This window comes from Microcebus murinus, chromosome X (genome assembly GCF_040939455.1).
Source record: "Microcebus murinus isolate Inina chromosome X, M.murinus_Inina_mat1.0, whole genome shotgun sequence".
Taxonomy (NCBI): domain Eukaryota; kingdom Metazoa; phylum Chordata; class Mammalia; order Primates; family Cheirogaleidae; genus Microcebus; species Microcebus murinus.
The window spans coordinates 46,655,517-46,673,170 of NC_134136.1; the positions used below are offsets into that span (position 1 = coordinate 46,655,517).

A 17,654-nucleotide genomic window follows, 5' to 3' on the forward strand; every position below is an offset into this window, starting at 1 on the left:
GAAAAACGAAATTATATAATTTATATTTCTGTACATAACATATACATATATATAATTACACACAGAAAGTACACAAAACACAAGCACAACTGTGTTGTTCATACGGCCATTCAGTGAAATGTATCTTGTGTTCCTTCGTCCTTTCCTTTAGATATTTCAAGTACGATGCAGAGAAAAGACGTGATCTCCTACCCAGGTAAGACTTGAAGAGCCTCACTCGGAACTGGAAGGATGTGCGAACCCGGTTGTCTAACCGGCTTATTTACACCGTTACACACATCGCTCTCCGTCTGCGAGGACCGCCCAGGTTTGGGGAAGGGATTTGCCGACGTACCCGGAACTGTTTCCAAGGTTTCGTCAGGTTTGGGCGATTGCGCGAAGGCAGGATCTGGGAACCAAGGCAACAGAGATCTTCCCAAGGCTCGCGAGAGCGCCCCCTTCTCCCGCAGCTTCGGGAGCCCGGGAGTAGCAATGGCTCCCGTATCCGGCTCGCGCAGCCCGGAGGGGGAAGCCTTGGGCTCCAGTGGAAAACGTCGCAGTTCGTCGAGGAGTCCCAAACCCAGCAAATCTGCTCGCTCTCCGCGGAGCCGCCGCTCGCGTTCACACTCTTGCTCTCGGTCCGGGGACAGGAATGGCCTTAGCCATCACCTGGGTGGTCTCAGCCAAGGCTCCAGAAACCAGTCCTACCGCTCCCGCTCGCGTTCGCGTTCTCGAGAGCGGCCCTCAGCACCGCGCGGCACCACCTTCGCTTCTGCCTCCTCGTCCGCCTATTATGGCGGCTACTCGCGCCCCTATGGGAGCGACAAGCCATGGCCTAGCCTTCTCGACAAGGAGAGGGAGGAGAGCCTGCGGCAGAAGTGAGTGAGACGGCCGCACCTTTTTGTGTACTAGCCCGTCTGCCTTTGGAGTCCGATTTATCGTTCATTCCGCTTCTTACTATTTGCGTTTCGCTCACTCTGCCTGCCCTGCGCCCATTTTCATGTCTTTAATCCACCCACGACAACCCTTTATTCGTCCTTTTCCCTTACATTTTCTCTCATCCTCGGGTCCCTTCATACAGTGCCTTAGTCTCCTACAATCCCTTTTCGCATCCTGATTTGTTAGTGGACATGACCAAGAATCTCAGACCTACCGGAATTGTAGCATTTACTTGGTTGTGTCGTTGTCATTCGTAAACATATTTTTATTCCCCACTAGACTGAACTCGTGGGAAGGAGGAGCCCTATTTTATTGATCACAGAATTCGCAGTGCCTAACACTTTGTTAGCATGCAGCCATTGCTTATTGAAGGAAGGAACAGACAGGTGTGAGATAACAGGATATGTAAGTGAAAATATTTTGTAGGGAATTCAGAAGGGTTGAAATTAAGGGTTTAAATTGGAGAGGAGGAAAACAGACAAGACATCTTTTCTCAGACAAGATGATTAGATAAATGTAGGAAGAGTGATCTAAGCTGTGGATGAGGCTACTTTGAGAAAGATCTTGTTAAATGATACCAATCTTGATGAAAAATGACACAAGGATGAGATCAGATCTCTAATGACAGTGAATATTGGAGTGGAAAAATAATTAGTTTAAGAAGAAGAAAGGAAAAGGCTTATAATTAACAGTATATTAGCTGTTAAATTATGTTTCAGGCACTGTACTAAGTGATTTACATGCACTATATATTTTTAAAAAACAAGAACTTTAGAAATACTACAGGCATTGAGGGGCAGGTTAAAGTTTGAACAGTTGGGAGATGTCTTCATATTTCTTTTACTTCCATCAGTGAGAGATAATAAAGTATAATGATGAAAAAGACATGCTCCAGAATCAGACTGCCTGAGTTTGAAGCTCTTGTCACTTAATAGCAGTGTGTCCTTGGACAAATAACTTAACCTTTGTAAGCTTCATTTCCTCACCATTAAAAATGGGATAAAACTAGTACCAAGGATTTTAGGGTTATAATAAATTAATACCTAGAACATAATAAATATTCCATAAGTGTTAGCCATTAGTGCTTCATGCATGGGAGCAGAAACAGTAAAAACAGTCCTGAGTTAGTGTTGGAGACCTATCTCTCCAAGTTCAATTTTTCAGAAAGATACTCACAGGCTATGTCAATCAAAAAGCAGGTGGCTTCTGATTGGAGAATCTTCACCAAAAGATGTCAGAACTGCTTGGATGAAATTTGTATATGTACATTTAGAAGATAAATAATTCAGCTTAACAATACAGATGAAGCCAAGTGGGAACTGGTATGAGAACAGGACTTAGTGTTCTTTACAGTCTGATTGGCATTCTTCCCCTTATATGCATAAATTTCAAATACATTTATAAGTATGTTCCCTTTTAGATTGTTTCTTCAAGTGGGAAACCCTTTGAGTCTGACTCTGCGTAGTTATCATACCTTTTCCCCTGAATGAAGGAGTAGAAAATTGGCTTGGTGTGGTGGCTTACGCCTGTAATCCCAGCACTTTGGGAGGCTGAGGTGAGCAGATTGCTTGAGACTAGGAGTTTGAGACAAGCCTGGGCTATCTACAAAATAATTTAAAAATTAGCTAGGCATGGTGGTGAGTGCCTGTAGTCCTAGGAACTAGGGAGCCTGAGGCAGGAGACTCACTTGAGCCCAGGAGTTTGAGGTTATAGTCACCTATGATCACAGCATTCCAGCCTGGGTGACGGAGGGAGACACTGTCTCTTAAAAATAAAGTAGAAGGCCAGGCGTGGTGGCTCACGCCTGTAATCCTAGCTCTCTGGGAGGCCGAGGTGGGCGGATTGCTCAAGGTCAGGAGTTCGAAACCAGCCTGAGCAAGAGCGAGAACCCCGTCTCTACTATAAATAGAAAGAAATTAATTGGCTAACTAATATATATATATATATATATATATAAAAATTAGCTGGGCATGGTGGCACATGCCTGTAGTCCCAGCTACTTGGGAGGCTGAGGCAGAAGGATTGCTTGAGCTAGGAGATTGAGGTTGCTGTGAGCTAGGCTGACGCCATGGCACTCACTCTAGCCTAGGCAACAAAAGCGAGACTCTGTCTCAAAAAAAAATAAATAAATAAAGTAGAAAATAATTTATTCAAACAAATCAATTATGTTTATTTTGTAAATTAAAAAAAAAACTAATGGAATCATAAGCAGCTAAACTTCGAGAAATTGAACCTTAAGTTTTTGTTTTGTTTTTTAGTTTATAAATAATAGCAAAAATTAAAACAGAAGAAACCACAAACATTATAAAACAAAAGAAGATAAAGATTTTAGTGCCCTCCAAAGAGTAGAGAATGTACTGCTTTTCTAAACAGGAACTAAAAGGAAAACAGAGAGGGAACAAACTCTGTATCTCATTGAGTACAATTTTTGTCAAGTAAAACTTTTCTTTCATTTTCAGAACTCTTATTTTCTACTTCGAATGCATCCTTCAATAATTTCTGGGTTTCTCAAAACTGAAGGTTTGACCAGATCAAAGGAGACCTCTCTTTATTTTCATAAATGTGTATAAACAAATGATGTTATTTCCAAATGTAGAACTGTTTCTGTTAAATATTATAGATGTTGAGATGAGCAATTAGAAGCTATGTCATTCATTTGGCAGAAGGGATGCACTTGAAAGTCTCCCAAGCTATCATTTCTGCAGTCTGTATCATTTGATAGTATTATGAGAACATCAAATCCTAAGTGATGAGTTTACATTTATTTATTTATTTTTTGAGACAGAGTCTCACTCTGTTGCCCAGGTTAGAGTGCCATGGCGTTAGCCTCCCTCACAGCAACCTCAAACTTGAAGGTTCAAGAGATCCTCCTGCCTCAGCCTCCCAAGTAGCTGGGATTACAGGCATGCGCCACCATGCCTGGCTAACTTTTTCTATATATAGTTTTAGTTGGCCAATTAATTTCTTTCTATTTATAGTAGAGACGGGATCTTGCTCTTGCTCAGGCTGGTTTCGAACTCCTGACCTTGAGCGATCCGCCCACCTCGGCCTCCCAAAGTGCTAGGATTACAGGTGTGAGCCACCACGCCCGGCCATGAGTTTATTTAAACCAAGTTTTTATTAATGATTAAAATATTAAGGGAAAATAGAACTTGACAGGACTCCTGTTGAATTTGATTATATATTTAGGAAACAATTTAGCCACTGAGTTATAATTTACATGTCTATATCTTCTAGGAGATTAAGTGAGAGAGAGAGGATTGGAGAGTTGGGAGCTCCTGAAGTATGGGGACTTTCTCCGAAGAATCCTGAACCAGAGTAAGTGGTTAAAAATACTTAAATATGTTACGACATTTGTTTAAATCCTGAGTCTATTGTAAAAATTTTTGTTAAGTGAAGAACTTTAAGTATTACTATATTTCCCCATTTTTCTTCTCTTTTGTGATTTAACCCCTTAGGTTTTAAAAATATGGAATGTATCTAAATATTTAGACATGTTGCTAGTAGATGTTAGTAGATTTTAAATTGTAATTCATAGGGTGCTGATTTTCTATTGATAGAAAGGTTCAGTGTTAAAAACAAATGGTACATTTATATTATAAATATTTTGAATTTCTTTTCTCACCTAAACCAGTAGCAGATTACATGCCAGGTATTAGCATTATACAGGGATTTTTAAAAATGAATGATTTTGTTTAGTTGATTTTCCTATATATAATACCATCTGAAGGCTTAATGCTTTTTCTTTTTGCTTATTTCTTTTGGGGCTACTCGTAAGTTTCTTCTTTTATTTCTATGTCTGCTTTAGGTTGAGTTGAGACAGTGTGCTTTACAGGTAAACCTGTAATTTATGACAGGATGATAAAGCATTATTGTCTGAAACTTGTTCTTATAGATGGCTTTGGAAAACGCTCAAGGAGCTTGAATTCATGGAATTAGAGTTGGAAGAAACCCTAAAAATGATTTTGTAGACAATACCTAAGTTATTCCAGGTGTGCTCTTCAGAAGAAAAGATTATATGATATGGAAACTCCCTTTCTAAACTAACCTAGAAGCCAGGCGTGGTGGCTCACATCTGTAATCCTGGAGCATTCTGGGAGGCCGAATCCGGTGGATAGTTTGAGCTCAGGAGTTCGAGACCAGCCTGAACAAGAACAAGACCTGTCTCTACTAAAAAAAAATAGAAAGAAATTAGCTGGATAATTAAAAATGTATATATAAAAAAATTAGCCGGGCATGGCAGTGCATGCCTGTAGTCCCAACTACTCTTGAGTCTGAGACAGGAGGATCGCTTGAGCCCAGGAATTTGAGGTTGCTGTGAGCTAGGCTGACACCATGTCACTCTAGCCTGGGCAACAGAGTGAGACTCTGTCTCAAAAAAAAAAGGAAAACTATCGTAGAACTTTAATAATACTTATTTTCAGAATTCTCTACAACAGAAAAAAATCTCTTTAGACTGTAGCTTGTCGGGTTCTTGCTCTAAGGAGACAGAATAGTTGCTCTACTATATGTCCTTTACACACTTAGAATAAAATTATGAAGTCTTCCCTTAGCCTTCTTATAGCTAGTTTCTTTCATCTTTCTTCATGATTCTCACTTGTCTATCTTTGCCCTGTAGTTTCTTCTGAAAATATAAATTCTCCATGCTGCTTTGTTTGAATAGCACTCTGTAAACTCTAAAGCATTATACAAATGTATTTATCTTTAATTCAGCTCTGACGAACATACACCAGTAGAGGATGAAGAACCAAAGAAAAGTACTTCTTCAGCTTCTTCTTCAGAAGGTATTTTTTTAAAATACAGAGCTATTTTATTGAGAAGTTTAAAAAAATAAATTTATAAATAGTTGAACATTAGACTTCGCATTTACTCAAATTGCTCATCATCTATTCCTTTTCAGTATTTCAAATAGAATAAAATTGATGTTCAGAAATACTTTTTTTAGAAGTTTTTTATTTGTATTTTCTATAGACGAAAAAAAGAAGAAGAAGAAATCTGGTCATTCAAAAGAAAGGTCTAAGAAAAGGAGAAAGAAAAAATCATCTAAAAGAAAACACAAGAAGTATTCTGAAGATAGCGACAGTGACTCTGATTCTGAAACAGACTCTAGTGGTAAGAAAGCCAACTTTATTTTGCAAACCTTGCCTCAAAACTAGTTTGTTTTACTTCTTTTTTTCTTTTTGTTTTTTGAGATAGGAATCTTGCTCTGTTGCCTGGGTGAGAGTGCAACGGAGTCATCATAGCTTACTACAGCCTCCAACTTCTGGGCTAAAGCAGTCCTCTTGTCTCAGCCTCCTGAGGAGCTGGGATAATGTGTGTACCACCACACCTGGCCTAGTTTTACTTCTTTTTTTTTTTTTTTTTTTTTTTGAGACAGAGTCTCGCTTTGTTGCCCAGGCTAGAGTGAGCGCCGTGGCGTCAGCCTAGCTCACAGCAACCTCAATCTCCTGGGCTCAAGCAATCCTACTGCCTCAGCCTCCCGAGTAGCTGGGACTACAGGCATGTGCCACCATGCCCAGCTAATTTTTTCTATATATATTAGTTGGCCAATTAATTTCTTTCTATTTATAGTAGAGACAGAGTCTCGGTCTTGCTCAGGCTGGTTTCAAACTCCTGACCTTGAGCAATCCGCCCGCCTCGGCCTCCCAGAGTGCTAGGATTACAGGCGTGAGCCACTGCGCCCGGCCCTAGTTTTACTTCTTAAAACTTATTTTAGAAGACGTTTCTTAAAAAACAACAATAATAGTGAAGAGTTTTTAAATGCTTGTTGACTTTGTGCTAAGCATCCTGATAAGTGCTTTGTATTCATTATTGCCATTTAATCCATACAATATCTATAGGGTACATATTATGCATGAAGAAATAGAGGCACAGAACAGGTGATATGTATCTCACCCAAGTTCAGGCAGTTGGGATGCAAACCTAAGCAGTCTGACTATAGTTGGGTATTGTGTATAGTTTTATGAGTCATGTGGTACCAGACCAAGTCAGGGGTTTGGGCTGCACCAAAGTAAGCCTTACTGGACTGCATCAGTGGAAGGGCTCTTATGTGTAATTCTCATGCCCAATGGCCATGTCTGTACAATTTTCAAAAATTACCAGACATGCCATAAAGTACTCTGTTCAGGCTGGCTGCCTATTGATGCAAGGCACCCCTTTTGGGGTGGTACATCACAAAAAGCCTCATTTTTGTGATGTTTCCACTGACGATTGACCAGAAGGTGCCTCCTATGGATTGGCACATTACATAGAGGCTCTCTTTCCTCTGATATTGCCTGGGTTCCTTGGCCCCCAATATCATTTCACTACTGGAAGATGAAACTTTTAGTCCCCTATTTAAAATCCTTCAATAGCTCTCCATAGCCTTCAGGGTAAAGTTCAGACCCTGATTGATCTCTGTCTAATCACATATACCCTGTCACTCTCTCTTGTACTATCCTCTGTAGCCTGACAGCTACTTTCTGTCTCCTCAGTATTCCATGTTCTTTCTCTTGACTGTGTTACTTGGTACAGAAAGTCCTTCCGCCTAATGCCAACCTGTCCCTCCATCCAGCTTGGCTTACTCATTGCAACAATAGGCGTGCATTACTTTTGTAATCAACTGATTTTAAAAAGAATTAGCTTAAAAATCACCTTTTCCTCAGGTTAACCATTCCTCAGCCACCCTCTCCAGATCAATCTGATTTGGAGAGCACCCCAAGCTTCCCTCTGTTATTCCAGATTGTATCTATCTCTTTATCAGTCTCCTTCATTCGACTGAGCTCCTAGAAAGCATTCTCCTTCCCCTCTCCAACACATACAGTTTTTTCCCCTTTTTATCATGAAAATCTTCAAATATTCAGAAAAATAAAGAGAATAGTATAATTAATACCATATACTTATCACCCAGATTTAAGTTGTTTGTATTTTGACATATTTGTTTCAAGGATGAGTTTTTTCTGAGATATTCTAAGTAAATTATAGATATCGTCACACTTCCAGCCTAAATATTTCTGTATGCATGTCTACAAAATAAAAGGCAGTTTCCTCCTTAAGCACAACACTGTCTCACACAATAAAATTAATAATAATACCCTGTATCACCTAATACCTAGTGTGTTTAATTTTTGTGTCCCCAAAGCCTAGTACACTTTCTGATAAATAGGAAGAAATGTTTCAATGAATTAATTTCTCTGTAACAAAAAATGGGACAGCAGTAGGATATTCATCTGCTTAAAAGTGTTGAGGTTTTAGAGTTTAAATTTTTTTCTCAATTAATAATGTGCTTTAATTTGCAGATGAAGATACAAGAAGGAGAGCAAAGAAAGCCAAGAAGAAGGAAAGGAAGAAGAAACACAGATCGTCAGTTTTTGTTTAATTTTTATTGTAGAAAAGTTCAAATATATATAAAATTACATAAAGTAGTGTAATGATCTCCCATGTATCCATCACCCAATTTGAACAATTATCAACTCATAGGCAGTCTCCATCATTCCCCCATTTATTTTGGAGCCAATCTCAGATATTATTCCATCTGTAAAGAATTCACCACCTTTCTCTCTTTTTTTTTTTTTTTTTAACAGACAGGGTCTCACTCTGTCACCCAGGCTAGAGTGCAGTGGTACAGTCATAGCTCGCTATAACCTCGAACTCAAGGCTCGGGCTCAAGCAGTCCTCCCACCTTGGCCTCCCAAAGTGTTAGGGTAACAGGCATGAGCCACCTTGCCCAGCCTTCATTCTTTTCTTTTTATAAAACCATAACCATAATACTAAAATATTTATCTCACCTAAAATATTTAACAATAGTTCCTCAATTCTCAGCAGTTTTTTCCTATAGTTTATTCCAATCAGGATCCAAATAATATCCATAAGTTGCATGATTATATTCTTATGGTATCCTTTAGCATATTCTTCTGTCCTCTATTTCCTGTAGATTGATAGGTCTAGAGCAGGCGTCCTCAAACTACGGCCCGGGGCCACACGCGGGTGTTTTTGCCCATTTGTTTTTTTACTTCAAAATAAGATATGTGCAGTATGCATAGGAATTTGTTCATAGTTTTTTTTAAACTATAGTCCGGCCCTCCAACGATCTGAGGGACAGTGAACTGGCCCCCTGTTTAAAAAGTTTGAGAGCTGGGCGCGGTGGCTCATGCCTGTAATCCCAGCACTCTGGGAGGCCGAGGTGGACGGATTGCTCGAGGTCAGGAGTTCAAAACCAGCCTGAGCAAGAGTGAGACCCCATCTCTACTATAAATAGAAATTAATTGGCCAACTAATATATATAGAAAAAATTAGCTGGGCATGGTGGCGCATGCCTATAGTCCCAGCTACTTGGGAGGCTGCGGCAGTAGGATCGCTTGAGCCCAAGAGTTTGAGGTTGCTGTGAGCTAGGCTGACACCACGGCACTCACTCTGGCCTGGACAACAAAGCGAGACTCTGTCTCAAAAATAAATAAATAAATAAAAAGTTTGAGGACCCCTGGTCTTGAGGCTTGGCAATATTCAGATTTGAATTTGGGGCAGGAATACTACATAGGTGGTGCTGTGTACTTCCATCAGGAGGTGCAAATAAATGTCTGGTTGTCTCTTTTTATCACATTAGCAGCCATTGCCTAGATCTATTATTTCATTAGGGATTGCAAAATGGTGAAAGTCTAATTCTGGCTTTCCTTCTTCATTTATTAGGTAGGATAATTCTATAAGATAAGCTTACCCTCATCAACTGTTTAGATACCCTGAAATACAGTTTGTATAATAAGGGCAGGATAATTGATTTTGTTGTTGTTGAGTTTTCAAAATAATGGGTTGGATTTTTTTAATATCATTATGAACCCAAGGATTTAAACATATTTGGTGTATTTTAATTTATTGTACTTTATTATTAATGCTCAAATTGGTAAGAGTAATTTTTTAGGCTGTTTTACTTATGTTGTTTTTATACAACATGAGAACTATATTTCATGGTTCCCTTCACTGATCTTTTTTATAGTGAAACGATTTGGTGAAATAAGTTAGAAGATTTTTTTTTTTTTATAGAAGATTTTTTAATTAAAATTATTCTCTAGCAAATTTGAATAAGCTAGGAATTCAGATCATTTTAATGACTTACCTTTCATTGCCTTAATATTCCCATGCCCTTTAACATGGGAATATTAAATGAATTTGTATCAAATTATAATCCCCACAGGAAGAAATACAAGAAAAAGAAGTCTAAGAAGAACAGAAAAGAATCCAGTGATTCAAGTTCTAAAGATTCTCAAGAAGAGTTTCTGGAAAATCCCTGGAAGGATCGATCAAGTAGGTTCTTCTGATAGACTTTAACTCAGAACAAATGAAACATTAACTGATTAGTCAAAATGTAAATGTGTTTCTGAACATCTTTCATGCAGAGGCTGAAGAACCCTCAGATTTGATTGGCCCAGAAGCTCCAAAAACACTTGCCTCTCAAGATGATAAACCTTTGAAGTAAGTAGCAGTGCATTTATAATATTTAAAGTATCTTCCAAAAAGTATGCTTCTAACTTACCTTGCCAAGCTTATCTCCGTCTAGTCCCTTATTTATACCCCAGGCTCCAACTGATTGTGCACTTTCCCACTTTTGGGCCTTGTTCAGCTTGTTTCTTCCCCCAACATGCCTTCCCTTCTTTTCTCTGCCCTCTGTTTTCTTTCCTACCCCCAATTTCTTCATATTAAAATCTTTACCATGCTCCAAAGCCCTTTTCAAAAGGATGGGCATATGCTCATTTCTAATACTTCCCCTCTACAAATAGATGTGATTTCTATCCCTCTTTAATCCTCACAGCATTTTCTATTTCTTTTATGCAATATATATATTTTACCTTGTAGTACAGTTACATTCTTATTAATATGTAAACTCCACAAGGACAGATTATTTTTCTATTACAAGCTTTGGATTTAATAGGTACATAAGAAACATTCACTGAATTGAATAAAGGGATGGTAGCTTTTAAAATCCTTTGAAGGAAATTGATAATTGTCAATATATATCATTAGTTTTGGCTATAAGTCTAAAAAGTATGTTAATTTGAGATATATTATTTCTTTACTTTAGATTTTTTTTGGGGGAAAGGGAATCAGCTAGAGGCAGAACCAGTAATGGCAGTACCTATGGGGGTAAATTAATCCATAATTGTAAACCACGAATCTGCACTCACTAACATAACCTCTTTTGTTATTCCAAAATATTTCTGCATTTCTGGGTTAGTTATATAGGTCATAGTGCAGTGTTCACTAATTAAAATGAAGTAATTCACATTGGGCTTCCCAAAACACTACTGCTGAGCATTGATATTTCTACTGTTGTCTGGGAGAAAATGTTTTCTTGTGCTCTCTTTAGATGATGTGCTTTTTATATTGAGATACTGAGATGGTTTAATGGACCTTTTCTGAATTCTGAATTACTTTGTAGCTATGGCCATGCTCTGTTACCTGGTGAAGGTGCAGCTATGGCTGAATATGTAAAAGCTGGAAAACGTATCCCACGAAGAGGTGAAATTGGCTTGACAAGTGAAGAAATTGCATCATTTGAATGCTCAGGTTACGTAATGAGTGGTAGCAGGTATGTTGTTGTTATTGAGGTCAGTTTCCATGATTAGATCTTTTCCTTCTTTCTTACTACAAAAATTATATTTTGGTGATTAATTTTCATTAAGTGACTATTCCTTTTTTTTCTTAACCTCAAGTAGGAAAGTATAAGTGACTACTCCTAATGAAAAATAGAGTATAAATAATGGTTTGATATTAGTTTTATTGGTATAATCACAGTTGTCTAAAATTCCAAATCTATATGCAAGTCAGCCAAAAATCAGCTGTATCTCCAACTTCAAAGAATCAATCTCTTTCCAGTGTTTTTTCCTAGGCGATATTTTGGTACAGATATTTTATACACTGGAGGATGTAGTTAAATTCATCTACTTATCACTGCCCCATGAGAAATGTGGCATTTTGGTAGTTAGGAAAGCATTTTCGTAAGACAGTATTGCCTGGTTTGCAAGTTTGCCTCCTATTTTATGTGGACCCAGCTTTCTGAGAATGAATAATAGAAAAGGATTAAGAAATACATCAGGTGAGGCCGGGCGTGGTGGCTCACGCCTGTAATCCTAGCTCTCTGAGAGGCCGAGATGGGCGGATTGCTCAAGGTCAGGAGTTCGAAACCAGCCTGAGCAAGAGTGAGACCTCATCTCTACTATAAATAGAAAGAAATTAATTGGCCAACTAATATATATAGAAAAAATTAGCTGGGCATGGTGGCACATGCCTGTAGTCCCAGCTACTCGGGAGGCTGAGGCAGTAGGATTGCTTGAGCCCAGGAGATTGAGGTTGCTGTGAGCTAGGCTGACGCCACGGCACTCACTCTAGCCTGGGCAACAAGTGAGACTCTGTCTCAAAAAAAAAAAAAAAAAAAAGAAATACATCAGGTGGCCATAGGGAAATGAATATAAAATTAGGGAAAAGAAAGCAAAGTACCTGAAAGAACCAGAAGAATAAGCTAATAATGCAGCAGTAGTAAGATCAAATTCAAGTTTGGATTCTTTAAAGCTTTATAAACTTTTAAGTAGATAACTATTTTTAAATGACATTGGAGGGCAAATATTTAGAGAACCCCAGAAGTACTTCCAGAATCTTGGAATTCTGAGGACCAATATTTGAAACATTGTATCAGAGGACCAGCACAGTAAGATAAGAAAAAGAAATTAGAAGCATAAGAATTAGAAAGGAGGATATAACCATGTCATTTTTTGTGAATAATATGATTATTTACACAGAAAAATCCCAAAGAATCTTCAGATGAATTACAAATAAGAGGAGAGTTTAACAAATGGTTGGGGCCGGGCTCACGCCTGTAATCCTAGCACTCTGGAAGGCCAAGGCGGGCGGATTGTTCGAGGTCAGGAGTTCAAAACCAGCCTGTGCAAGAGTGAGACCTCGTCTCTACTATAAATAGAAAGAAATTAATTGGCCAACTAATATTACTAATATATATATGGAAAAAATTAGCCAGGCATGGTGGCGCATGCTATAGTCCCAGCTACTCGGGAGGCTGAGGCAGAAGGATTGCTTGAGCCCAGGAGTTTGAGGTTGCTGTGAGCTAGGCTGACGCCACAGTACTCACTCTAGCCTGGGCAACAAAGCGAGACTCTGTCTCAAAAAAAAAAAAAAAATAGAAAGAAATTAATTGGACAACTAAAAATATATATAGAAAAAATTAGGCAGGCATGGTGGCACATGCCTGTAGTACCAGCTACATGGGAGGCTGAGGCAGAAGGATTGCTTGAGCCCAGGAGTTTGAGGTCGCTGTGAGCTAGGCTGATGCCACGGTACTCTAGCCCAGGCAACAGAGTGTGACTCTGTCTCAAAAAAAAAAAAAAAAAAAGATTGGATATAAGGTTAATATACAAAAATCAATTGCATTTCTATATGCCAGCAACAGACAACTAGAAAATGTAATTAAATAAAAAGAAAACAACACTTATAATAATATTAGAGAATATGAAGGACTTAGGAGTGAATCTTAACAAAAGATGCCCAAGACCTCTACAGGGAAAACTATAAAACATTATTAAGAGACATTGAAGGGCCGGGTGTGGTGGCTTACGCCTGTAATCCTAGCACTCTGGGAGGCCAAGGCAGGTGGATCGCTCAAGGTCAGGAGTTCAAAACAAGCCTGAGCAAGAGGGAGACCACATCTCTACTATAAATAGAAAGAAATTAATTGGCAAACTAAAAATATATAGAAAAAATTAGCTGGGCATGGTGGCACATGCCTATAGTCCCAGCAACTCGGGAGGCTGAGGCAGAAGGATCGCTTGAGCCCAGGAGTTTGAGGTTGCTGTGAGCTAGGCTGACGCCACGGCACTCTAGCCTGGGCAACACAGTGAGACTCTGTATAAAAAGAAAAAAAAAGAGACACTGAAGAAGACCTAAGTGGAGATATGCCATGTTCATTTATAGGAAGCCAATATTGTAAAGTTGACAGTTCTTCCCAAATTGATCTGTAGATTTAATTACAGTTCCAAACAAAAATCACAACAGAGTTTATCATGAAACTTAATAAGCTAGTTCTAAAATGTATGTGAGACTAAAAGGCCAAGAATAGCCAGGTCACTTCCAAAGGAAAAGAGGAAGAAGGTGAGATTTGCCCTACCAGATATGAGGATTTATTATGAAGCTTACAGTGCTTTTAGAAAGCATAGAAGAACAACCACATTGTTCAGTGGAATAAAATACAGAGTCCAAGGGCAGAACCATACGTGTTTGGTATTTCAATATATGAAAGAGATGGCATGTTAGATCATTGGGGAATGAAGGCACTGTTCAATAAATGGAACAGGAAAGAAATAATTATCCATATGGAAAAAGATGAAGGTAGGACCCTACATCACTAAGTATAAAAATCAATGCAGCTAGATTAAGGACTTTAAGAGAAGATCTCTTTTAGACCTGGGGTGGGGAAGCATTTTTAAAGAAAACAATAAAAAGCCAAAAAATAAAATAAAATACTGATAAATTTGCCTAGGTTAAAAATAAGAACTTTTGTTCATCAAATGACACCTTAAAATGAGTAAAAAGACAAGTTCCAAGCTGGGATAAGATCTTGGAATACACACAACTGATAAAGAGTTATTATTGAGAATATTTAAAGAATATCTATAAACCCAAAAGGAAAATGGGAAAATGACACAAACAGGCATTTGTCAGAAGAAATACATATGGTTCCATACATACATAAAATGATGTTTATTATCATTGGAATTAGAAATCAAGAACATACTGAAATACCATCTCATACCGATTTGATAGACAAAAGTTCAAAGTTGTAATAATACTAAGCATTTGAGACGATGTAGATCTACAGGACCTCTTAAATATTGCTGATTCTACTGTAAATTGGTACAGACACTTTGGAAAACAATCTGGCATTATCTTGGAAAGTTGAGCATGCATATACTTTATGACCTGGGCACCATGGAGAAAATCTTTCCCATGTACTAGAAGATGTCTTCATGGATGTAGCATCATTCATGTAGCACTTTCTGTTCCAATAAACTGCCACACTCACTGTACCCTAAGCAACCTGATGTTGTTATCTTTTTGATTCTCCCATCTTGTCACTCCCCCACCTTCATGATAACCTGAGATTCTTCCCTTCTCCCCTTACCCAGTTTTTCTCCATTTTTCTAGACATTATGCAAGGTTCTTGAACTGATTATGTAGAATTGGGTACATATACATAAAAGAGGCAGGTTTTCATGAAATTTTCCCTCTAAATAAAAGACCTTTTGAAGGTGACATCATAGTTTCCTTCTGCCTCTGCGCTCCTATCCTTTACTGATTTGGCCCTTGTACAAAATACCTTCTTTCTTTCTTTCTTTTTTTTTTTTTTTTTTTTTTGAGCCACTACTGGATTCTAAGGAAGTTAAATTTAATCATAAAAACTGCTCTTTAATTATAGGTTTAGACTTGGTTCTTTTGGTTGTATGGTAAATTAGATCCTTGAAGAAGTTCCTCCTAATTGATTACAGGTTAAATCTTTCATCTATCCTACTATCGATTCCACAAAGGCAAATGGACATACCACCTAGGAAGTTTACTGATTTGCCCATTTCTAGTTGTTTTACTACAAACAACTAAACTTATGCCCTGAGTATTTAAAATTAATGATAACATTCACCATGTTGACAGAACATCAGAGATCATTATTTGAATACTAGAAATGAATCAATGAACACATCAACAGATAAAACAAGTGATTTTTTGAAAATTTAACCCATTTTAGGCCAGGCATGGTGGCTCATACCTGTAATCCTAACACTCTGGGAGGCTGAGGCAGGAGGATCGTTTGAGCTCAGTAGTTCAGACCAGCCTGAGCAAGAGCAAGACCCCGTCTCGCCAAAAATAGAAAAAGTTAGCCAGGCATGGTGGCACATGCCTGAAGTCCCAGCTACTCAGGAGGCTGAGGCAGAAGGATTGCTTGAGCCCAGGAGTTTGAGGTTGCTGTGAGCTAGGCTGACACCACAGCACTCTAGCCAGGGTAACAGAGTAAGACATTGTCTTAAAAATAAAATAAAATAAAAAAGAGGAAAAGAAAATTTAACCCATTTCAAAAACAGCTTCTATATGTCAGCTTTTAAATAGACCACTCTGTATTAAGAAAGGATTAATGTGGATATGCTTTGAATATAATTATGAGAAATTAAGCCAAAAATAAAATTATCTCCAGGCATCGCCGAATGGAGGCTGTGCGACTGCGAAAAGAGAACCAGATCTATAGTGCTGATGAGAAGAGAGCTCTTGCATCCTTTAACCAAGAAGAGAGACGAAAGAGGGAGAACAAGATTCTGGCCAGTTTTCGAGAGATGGTATACAGAAAGACCAAAGGGAAAGATGACAAATAAAAATTTTCTGATTATTCAACAGACATTTTTAACAACAAAAAAGAAAGTCTGGATTCCACACATAAACACAAAAAGAGTATGCTCTGAAAAAGCTTTACAGTGCTACTGTGCCTTCTATTTAATTCTTTCAGTCCTTCAATAAAAAGCTGCTTATTGATATAACTCTAGCAAGTTCTTTGGGTTATTTTGGATTGACCATAATAACTTTCCGGTTTAAAAATCCAAATTATGAATGAAATTCTATAGTGGAAGAGGTGGCATGGAGAGAAAGTGTCAGTGAGATAAGGAACTTAAATCTGATGCCATGGGACAGTGTTCCCATTAACTCTACAGGAAGCCCATCCCACCTTCACCTCTACTGCAACTGAACTTATGGGAAATTATCATTCCTCTGTGTTGAATGTGTTATAAATTGACTCGATAGAAACATATAGGAGGCCACTTTTGTTAACAAAATGAAGGCATTGCTGAAAAAAACAAATCTGGAATTTGAAAACTGACTTGTATAATACAATATATAGTCTACCCTGGAAATGATGTATTTTGGTTTAAATCCCTACCTCGACTCCAAAACCAACAAACAAAACAAAAAGCAAACTAATCCACAGACTTGTTGAATTAAAAATATGAACATTAAGTTTTTTTAATTATTGGTAGGTTACTTAAACATGGTTCATTCAAATATGAAGTCTTGGGGAGTCTACTGTTGGGCCAACGTAAGTACATTTTTCAATCTAAGCTGTACTTTGATGATAGGATAACATCTAAAAAGAATGGGAGGCCAGGGGCAATGGCTCATGCCTGTAATCCTAGCACTCTGGGAGGTCTAGGCGGGTGGATTGCTTGAGGTCAGGAGTTCGAAACCAGCCTGAGCAAGAGCAAGACCCCATCCCTACTATAAATAGAAATAAAGTAATTGGCCAACTAATATATATAGAAAAAATTAGCCGGGCATGGTGGCGCATACCTGTAGTCCCAGCTACTCTGGAGGCTGAGGCAGGATTGCTTGAGCCCAGGAGTTTGAGGTTGCTGTGAGCTAGGCTGACGCCATGGCACTCACTCTAGCCTGGGCAACAGAGTGAGACTCTGTCTCAAAAAAAATAAAATAAAAAGAATGGGAGTCAACTATGGTCAAGAGTTCTGATAGGAAAAATGTAATGAATCAGTATTTTAACTTAGTTGTTTCATAAGGATGAAGCTAAAATGATACTAAACATGTTTTAACTCTGTCCTTTGTGTAATAAGCAGATTTCATTTTTAAACATTTATACCTTTCAGTTTATTTTTTTAACCTGTCATTCAGTTTAATCCTTAATGTTGTATAGAAGTCCCTCACTTTAT

General features: G+C 38.3%; 2 protein-coding genes across 2 annotated transcripts in view; both read left to right on the forward strand.

Moving 5' to 3' along the window:
* The window catches only part of RPL39 (ribosomal protein L39), a 362,820-nt gene that overhangs the window by 247,173 nt on the left and 97,993 nt on the right, over positions 1-17,654 (forward strand). The window lies entirely within an intron of this gene.
* On the forward strand, positions 360-17,544 carry NKAP (NFKB activating protein). Its single transcript, XM_012739204.2, has 9 exons — positions 360-857; positions 4,156-4,236; positions 5,632-5,702; positions 5,890-6,030; positions 8,196-8,259; positions 10,085-10,194; positions 10,287-10,362; positions 11,327-11,476; positions 16,139-17,544. The coding sequence occupies exons 1-9, from the start codon at positions 472-474 to the stop codon at positions 16,311-16,313; spliced, it is 1,254 nt and encodes a 417-aa protein (XP_012594658.1). The 5' UTR covers positions 360-471; the 3' UTR covers positions 16,314-17,544.

Bases quoted from the DNA above. Each gene is read 5' to 3' on its own strand.
- NKAP (XM_012739204.2), top strand. From the start codon at position 472: ATGGCTCCCGTATCCGGCTCGCGCAGCCCGGAGGGGGAAGCCTTGGGC. The intron at 4,237-5,631 runs GTAAGTGGTTAA...TCTTTAATTCAG, and splicing joins CCGAAGAATCCTGAACCAGA to CTCTGACGAACATACACCAG. The intron at 8,260-10,084 runs GTCAGTTTTTGT...TAATCCCCACAG, and splicing joins AGGAAGAAGAAACACAGATC to GAAGAAATACAAGAAAAAGA.